We start from the raw sequence: 8,564 nt of genomic DNA, 5'->3' as shown, positions 1-8,564 counted from the left end.
ACGGCACTCTGACAGCACAGCTGGGAAGAACCCAGGGACTGGATTCTTGTAACATCCAGTCCCTGAGTTCTTTATGTGCCTTAGTTTACCCATCTACAGCATGTAACGTTTGACCAGGTGACATTCCAGATTCATTTTATCCTCATCTTTCTCCCTTGGAGAGAAGGAAACAGGTTCAGAGAGGGTAAATGACTCATCCAGGTCACAGAGCCAGTAATAAGAACCAGGTCTGTGTGGTTCCCAGTCCATGTTCTTGGGTTTGTGCTGATGGTCAGTGATGTGGCCTCAAGGAGAGGGCTCAGGGTGGAGTCTTGGGTGCAGCTAATCCATCCCTACACCTCAACTTACTTGATTGTACATCACACACTGAATCTAGAGCTGAGCCGAAAACTGGGACACAGATAAGTCAAATATGGTCACAGCCCCAAATGTGGGGAGGGGGGTAGATACAGACTCAGATCACTAATAAAAGGGTACCAAGCAGAGAGATACCCTGGAGAGATTAAAGCAGCACTGTCCCATTGGGTAGTGCTGAGTTAGAGGATATTTTCTAGAGTTGGGCCTTGGAAAGGACGAGAATTCCAGAAAAGGCAAAAAATATGAGCAAAAGCATAGGGATGAGTAAACAAGCAACTCGACTGAATGGGAGTAAGGGGTGAGTGAGAACAAATCATGGAAGTTAGGGACATGGGTTCTGGTGCTGGGCTGTCTGGGTTCAAAGACCTGCTTTTCCACATGCTGCTGTGATTTTAGAGAAATTCCTTCTCCTTTCTATACTTCAGGTTTGTCAGCTGCACAGTAGGGATAACCTTTGTTGTTAAGATTATGTACATGCAATACTTCTCTTAGGAGAGTGCTTGTTAAGCAGCAGTAATAGTAGCACTGAGCAGTAGAGGCTGCGGAGTTGCCAGGGACCAGATCATGAAGGCCCAGGACCTTCTTCCTAAGGGCAATGAAAGCCTGAAAGTTCACTAATGGGGGTGACAGGAGGCATGGTGAGGCAGCCCATGAGGAGAACACTGTCTGTGAAGGCGCAGTTCATGCACAACCTCCTCAGCACTACAGGTTGTGCAACCCTCCCCCTGTGCTCACAGCCCCTATTTGTCCCAGCATGGTTTTGTTAGTTATGGTGTTCTCTCTCCAGGGAATTCCTTATCATAATCTCTGTGCGTGACTAGCATACAGTTAAGACTCAGTAATTCTTTGCTGGAGGAAGCCATGAACCAACAGAATAGTGTAGGCAGTAGGGTGGGCTAGCTCTCAGTGTAGATGGAGGTGGGCAAGGTCAGGCTTACTCAGGTTCCTTTCTTGCAGGTGGACATTGCATCAGGGATGGCCATTGAAGGGATGTGCTATGCCCAGGTACGTGGTCACTGCCAAAGTCCATGCATACTTGTAAGCAGAGCCTGGGCCACAGTGGGGGGCTCATGTGCAATCCATGACCAATTTAGTAGGTTCCTCCCAACCCAAAGGGTCTCTCTCAATGCCACTTGCTCCTCACAATCAGCCTGGGCTGATCCCAGAGGAACCACACTGCTTCTCTCTGGGACTGTATCCTCAGCTATCTGGTGGTGGTACATTCTGTCCCCACCTAGAGAATCACAGAATACAAAGGTCCTTGAGAGGAAGAATGGCTTCCACTGTCTCTGTACCAGTGGCCACTTAGAGGTCAGGTTAGAGTGGGATGTCAAGGCCTTGCTTATTACAGCCTGTCGGCTGTGTGTGTTTGACGAGGGGGGCCGGGGGGAAAGATAGATAAATCTGGGGCTGACCTATTTAGACCTGACTCCTGGGTGAGTCAAAAAGTACTAACCTCGAGGTCAACAGATATCAAAAGTACTCCTACACAGGGGGTCCTGGAACTTGCAGGGCCTGGTGTGAAAAGAGCTACATCCAGGATTCAAAGCCAATTTCTTACTGTGACGTCTCCTATCAGACAGCTGCAGGAGACTGTCAGTTGTTTGGAGGCATGTAAGCTGGGAAAAGTAGAGGCCAATGACAGGCCAGATTCTGAAGGCGCAGCCTGCCTTCTTCAGGAAACTAAGGAGCCATGAGGCCCATACCTTTGCATGGCCCGATACCAGAGTCCACAGACAATAGAAAGACTTGGACCCTGCCTTGTCATGGGCTGGACAGACTTGAGCAAGTCTTTCTTGGCCTCTAGCCCTGCACCCCAACAAACTAATATTCTGTTGTTGTTTCAGAACATCCCCACCCAGGACCGGCTAGAGGGCATGGCAGCCTTCAGGGAGAAACGACCCCCTAGATTTGTGGGCGAGTGACTCCCATATAACCTCAAAGGGAAATCTGCAGCATGACTGCCCTCATTCCACATCTCCGGGCTCTCGTTTTCTCACAAGGACAATAATGGATATAAAATGACGGATGTGGTGCCTGGTACGAAGGCGCCGACCTTGTCCCCTACCGCTATCATCATCAGTCCCCTCCCTGTGTCTATAATCACTGGGGCACAGTTTGCTTTGGAGAATGCCTGTCTTTCCCTACTCGAATGATAAACGAAGGATTAGAATAGATCCCCTCTCGCCTTTGTAATTGTTGGCTCTCAGGCCTGATCTCTGCCTCAGTGAGCAGGTGCTCACCAGAGATGGCAAGAAGTAGTACGAACCCCCAGTTGCTAACTATACAAGAGAGATCATAAGGAAACCCTGGTAGAGGATCAGGTGCCAGGGATCAGACTGCAGATTCCAGCTCTCTACGTTACTCACTGTGTGCCTTAGCTTCCTCATCTGCAAAATGGAATTGCTGTGAGGGTTTAAATAAATAAAACGCCTCCTGTTCAATAAATATGAGTTATTAATGTACAGTGTTGCGAGAACCAATGGAAATCATTGTTGTGAAAACCTTTTTTAAACTGCAGGGTGGCAGGCCACTCTGTACTTGCACTAAACAGACTTCAGGAGCATCGAGAAGGAAGCGATTAACTGACGGAGAGAACGGGGGGAGGGGCGGGGGTGTGTGTGTGTCAGGAAATAGGTAGGTAACACTGGAGCTGAAGCTGGAAGAATTAGTAGACATTTGATGCAAAGAGGAGGCTGAGGGGAACGGCATGAGCAAAGGTGAACAAGAGGAGGGCACACGGAGGAACACGGGGGCTGATATGCACGTATGCACACTGGTCTCGGGAGCCCTCTTGCTGCACTAAGGCAGGGGAAGAGAAGGCTCCTCACACACCAGGGCCCACGGTCATTCTTTAACAGAGCTAAGCTTTACCTGAACTCCTGAGCCTAGGCCTAGAGTCTCTAAGTCATGGGCATGGACACATACCAATAATGTTGTTAATTTGCTGCTAAATACAAATGTACTCCATGGCCGTGCTCATTTCCTGAAAGGGAGAGTAACACGGAACGGCCCAGCCTTAGAATCAGCTCCAACCTCTCAAGCTGCTAACTAGTCGGGAAAGTAATAACCTTACTGAACTTCCTTTTTCTCATCTGTTAAATGGGGAGGCTAAAACCCCAGATGATTGTGTGAATCATGGGGAGACAAAAGTTGGAGAGCTGGGCCTCCACAGGCACAGTGTCCCACCGCATCCTCACATTATCTGGTAAAAGAATGTTCCAAAGTCCTAGAACCCGGGTCAGGAAGCTAAGACAGATTTTTGAAATCATGCACAAGAGTGAATGAGAGAAAATACAGTGCAGTTTCAGGACTGTAGGAGGCGACAAATTTCCCTTACCCAGTGGGACACTGGTGAGCAATAGTTTGGAATATCGTTTAGAATAAGTCTCATTTCATTCCAAAAGATGGCACATATCCTTCCAGTTAAGAGTGTGGTCAAAGAAGAGAATAAAATTCTAGTTCTAAAATATGCTAATAAAAAAGGAATTTATTTTTGTTCTTTGAAAAAATTAAAACACATGAATGACAAAATATGCTTTGTTAGTTGTCAATAATAAGGCAAGAAAGGAGTCCATACTCTATTCTACAGAGAGGGTTTGCAAGGGCACACACAAAAGCTTCTGACAATTTATATTGTGATAGAGGCTGGTTTTCAAAAAAGCCCGTATTTTTCTTGTCGCCCGGCTGGGTAAGAGCACCTCTTGAAATCTTTGGCAAAGACTTTTTGTGGCTCTTTCTCTTCCTCTCAGTTCTGGTCACAGTTCTACTCCAATTAAAACTCTGAGGGACTGAGATTTACAATTCCCGTACAATCTTCCATCTACAGTCTCCATCCTATCTCACCATGCCCCTGCAGCAAACCCACATACCCAGAATGTTATACCACTCAGTCCAACGTGTAAAGTTGAGGGGAAAGGGCCACTAGAAGAATATCAAAAACTGCAAAAAATATATTTCTTTTTCCTCTATCCACAGTGGAATGTACTTTGGTATCTACTTACAGAGAAAAGTAACTGGCACAGTTCCAACACACACTCACAGGTCTTCCCAGAGTCCAGGGCTTGATTTTTCACAATTGCTGAGGGAATGTTGTTAGAATTATTTCAACCTGGTTTAGGGTTATGGCCATCATAAAATACAATCGTTGGTAACTTACAAACACCATTAATAAAAGATGACCGCCCTGGCCAGTGTGCTCAGTGGTTAGAGTGCTGGCCCACACACCAAAGGACCATGGGTTCAATTTCCAGTCAAGTGCACATACCTGGGTTGCAGGTGTGATTCCTGGCCCTGGTTGGGGCATGTGTGGGAGGCAGCTAATCAATGTCCCTCTCACATTGATGTTTCTCTTTCTCTATCTCTATTTCCTTCCCTTCCACTCTCTCTAAAAGTCAATGGAAAAAATATCAAGTGAAGATTAACAACAAAAAAAATAAAATTAAAAAAACCCCGCATATAATCAAAATATACACACAAAAATTTAAAAATAAATTAAAGATGGCCAACTCATAAATTCCAGCAATAGGTTTCAACATTCAGTGGCTGACGGGATGGAAGATCTGCTTGCCCTTGAGGAGCAGAGCACCTCTGAGGCCCCTTAGGTTAAAAAGGGCATTTAACACAAAGGGAGTCTCTGATGATTCGTGAAATGCATTCTGAAGTCATCAAGAATGGAGGCTGCAATCTGCTGTGCTTGGGGGTCTGCCTCATTGTGCTCCTGGATGTCACACAAAAGCTGCAAGGTCCCAGGTTCGATTCCGGTCTAGGGCATGTACCTGGGTTGTGGGCACTTCCCCAGGAGGAGATGTGCGGGAGGCAGCTGATCGATGTTCCTCTTTCTTCGATGTTTCTAACTCTCTCTCTCTCTCCCTTCCTCTCTGTAAAAAAATCAATAAAATATATTTTTTTTAAAAAAAAAAAAGGAAAAGTCCCTTCAAACTCAAATAAGGCTTGGTTTGTGTTGTGACCAAACAGATGAGTATTTTAATATGTTTACTTCCAGACAACTCCATGATTCACATATCTCTAACCTTAGCAAAAAGGGATAAGAACAAGAACATCTTTTATTACAAGATTAATACACATTTCAGGTTCAGGCAATATGATGAATTAGATAAGCTGAAGACACCAGATGCTGGATAAAATATAACTGAGAAATATCTAGGTGCAAAGTTGAATGTACAAAGTAAAGATAATGTCCAGGAGCCAGATATATAGAGAAGAAAACACATAACGTACATAACCTAACCTGCAGCTATTCCGGAGCAGGAAGGGACTGTCAGTTTCAGTAATACAGAAACTTACAGATTCTAATTTAGGGAGTTAGAAACAAAATCAGTTCATAAAGTTGGTCCCTCAAAGGACTAGAAAAGACAAGGAATAAGACAATTGAAATATCTTTACATTGGGCTATGAGCCAAGCAATTTTTAAAATACTTTTACCACACGTGCATTTTTCCCTAGTTTGACTATATGTATATATATTGTACATATATACATATACATACATATGTCATTATTCATATGTACATATATACACACATACTTCAGATTTTCAGATGACTCATCTCTTACTTATTCACTTCAATTGTATTATATCCATAAACTGAAGAAAATTGACATCTGTACCTTAAGTCTTTCCATCTAGGAATAAAGTATGTCTCATAATTATTTCAGGCTTTTTAAGTTACCTCTTGGTTTTTTTAGTATTAAATTACAGCCTATTTTTCTTTTATAATAAAAGCCAAAAATTTTACAATTATCTTTAGCAAAAGACATAAGCTAAAAATTCTCAAAGGGGAATTTAAAACAGCAAAACATTAATCTAGCTGGGAAACAACTGACCCACCCAGCCTCCCACAGATCAGCAGATCTTTGTGTCACTAGAGAGTCTTCATGATAAACTGTTGAATAAAAAGAGCAAACTATACAATAGAATGCACAGAATTGGCCCATTTTATCTAAAAATATCACATTCATATATAGTACATACTAACTATAGTATGTATATAGAAAAGCATCTAGAATAATAGCTAGAGCTATCAGTTTTTAAAAATTTTTTATGAGTTTATTTGAGTCAAACTGACAACATATACCAGGGAGCAAGATCTCAAATGCTCCCCATAGTTATCAAGTTATTCTTTGTGCTTGCCTGTGGGAAATAGGCACATTCTATATCACTTGATATTCACCCCCAAATATATTATAATTTTGTTCCATTTTTAAAACTAATGAACTTTTTTTCATTTTCTTTTTAGAAGGAGTTAAATTAAGGACACAGGTGAACAGTTTTTCCAAATTCCATATTGAACTTAATCATTATACTGAATAATAGCTGCAAAACGACTGTTCTGAATACATACGGTTTTTACTGCAGACATGATACATAGCCCATAGTGCCCAGAGCTGAACCTCTGGTTGAGAGAAGTTGCCAAGGAGAGGAAAAAATGCCTTGAAGGATCTAAAAAGGCACAAAGAAGATGTTCATTCAGAACTGAGGCTAACATCAGGGATATAAGAATAATTTTCAACATTTCCCCATAGAGACAATTCCTCACTGAGACAGATGTATTACTGAAAATATAATGGGAGCTAGCATTTAAGAAACTGCATTTTTAAGGAGGACCTATGTAATACTTTCAACAATAAAGATTAAAACATAAAAGAAATTGCATTTTTGGCCCTGGCTGGGTAGCTCAATTGGTTAGAATGTCATTCTGATACACTACGGTTGTGGGTTCGATCCCTGGTCAGGGCACATAAAAAAACCAACCAATGAATGCATAAATAAATGGAACAATAAAATCAATGTGTGTCTGTGTCTGTCTGCCTGTCTCTCTCTCTCTCCTCTCTCCTCTCCCTTCCAAATTCAATAGGATAAAAACTTAAAAAATAAAAAAGAAATTGTATTCTGTTAAACACTCTATGCATTCAATATCTCGTTTCATCCTTTACCCTTGCACACTGTCAACCTCATTTTACAGAAGAGAAAAAGTGAGTCTAAGAAATTTTCTAAAAGTGATTTCCCAATATCACAAAGAAATTGGCTATTTAACTCTATTTTATCACTGTGCCATGGCCTCTACATAGTGAGTCGACTGAGGACAAGCTTTAAGAAGAGCATTACATCATCATGAAATTACCTGTAGGTCACCAATGCTGTCATCTTACAACTTGAACTTGGCCAATTCTGGATGGTTACATACTATACAAAAAGAGAAGCAAGGATTCTAGTATTCCATCATTTTTAAAAGGTCATAATAGGCTGTTTCATTTGTAATTACATATATATTTAAAACACAATTTTCAAATTACAGGCATAACTTACCCAAATTTAGGTACACCTTCTTGCCAAAATATCAATTAGGCAAACCATTATATATGTAGAATAGGAACAAAGTCATGTGGAAAACAATGCCATAAAAAGGGGCTTCTGTTTAAAGATGGAGACCTGAGCATGCATCCACTCCTTCCCTCAATCCTGTGTACAGAATACTAATGCTTTAAAAGAAAAGGTAAACACACAAAGAACCAAGCAGAAGAAGGATAACTGGTTCAACAGATCCAGCACTGGGGAAGGTTAAAAAACAAAGCAACTTGAACAGAAACACTAAAGGGATTTAAAAATTTGGCACACCAAGAATTTCAGGAAGATTAGAGGTGGGGTTAAAAATAAGAGATTGGTTAAAAGGTACCAAAGAATCAAGACTCCCACATCTCCTCCTTCATCCTCCTGTACTAGGCAACCCATGAATATTTAAGGGTGGCATTACCATGCTAAAAACAGAGGCTGAAGTGATAATGCTATCCTATCTACACTAATAAAAGAGAAACATGGTAATTAGCATACAACTGCTACCCTTTTCATTGGCTAATTAGCGAGATATGCAAATTAATCACCAGCCAAGATGGCCGTTAACTGCCAACAAAGATGGCGGTTAATTTGCATATGTAGGCACAATGCAGGGAGGCAAACGGGAAAGCACGGAAGAAGCCCCCTGCCACTGACAGTGATCAGAAACCCAGGGGGGAGCTAAGAGCGGATCAGGGTGGGCAGGGGACCCCCAGCTCCCTACGATCGCTGCCCCTGCTCCCCATGATCGCTGGCACCGCCCCTGCCCAGGCCTAACGCCTCTGGCCAAGGCGTCAGGCCTGGGCTGGGGGGACCCCCAGCTGCGCCGCCCCTGCCCGGATGCAGCCCCCCC

General features: G+C 42.7%; 2 protein-coding genes across 3 annotated transcripts in view; one reads left to right on the top strand and one right to left on the bottom strand.

The window, feature by feature from the left end:
* ECHDC2 (enoyl-CoA hydratase domain containing 2) overlaps positions 1-2,822 on the top strand; it is a 21,894-nt gene extending 19,072 nt beyond the window's left edge. Inside the window, 2 exon segments of the mRNA XM_006087329.3 lie at positions 1,315-1,362; positions 2,205-2,822. Of these exon segments, the coding sequence (XP_006087391.1) occupies positions 1,315-1,362; positions 2,205-2,282 (126 nt within the window). The 3' untranslated portion in view covers positions 2,283-2,822.
* Positions 2,823-4,814: 1,992 nt separating this feature from the next.
* ZYG11A (zyg-11 family member A, cell cycle regulator) overlaps positions 4,815-8,564 on the bottom strand; it is a 52,291-nt gene continuing 48,541 nt past the window's right edge. The window contains exons 12-14 of one of the 2 annotated variants that reach the window (XM_023752676.1): positions 7,503-7,564; positions 6,685-6,820; positions 4,815-5,122 (exon numbers count right to left, since the gene is read on the bottom strand). In XM_023752676.1, coding sequence (XP_023608444.1) covers positions 4,976-5,122; positions 6,685-6,820; positions 7,503-7,564 — 345 coding nt within the window. In that variant the 3' untranslated portion in view covers positions 4,815-4,975. The remainder of the gene's footprint in view (positions 5,123-6,684; positions 6,821-7,502; positions 7,565-8,564) is intronic. The other variant, XM_014454606.2, reaches the window with a different exon arrangement.

This window comes from Myotis lucifugus, unplaced genomic scaffold, assembly GCF_000147115.1.
Source record: "Myotis lucifugus unplaced genomic scaffold, Myoluc2.0 scaffold_37, whole genome shotgun sequence".
NCBI lineage: Eukaryota > Metazoa > Chordata > Mammalia > Chiroptera > Vespertilionidae > Myotis > Myotis lucifugus.
This window is presented reverse-complemented; position numbering and strand designations above follow the sequence as displayed.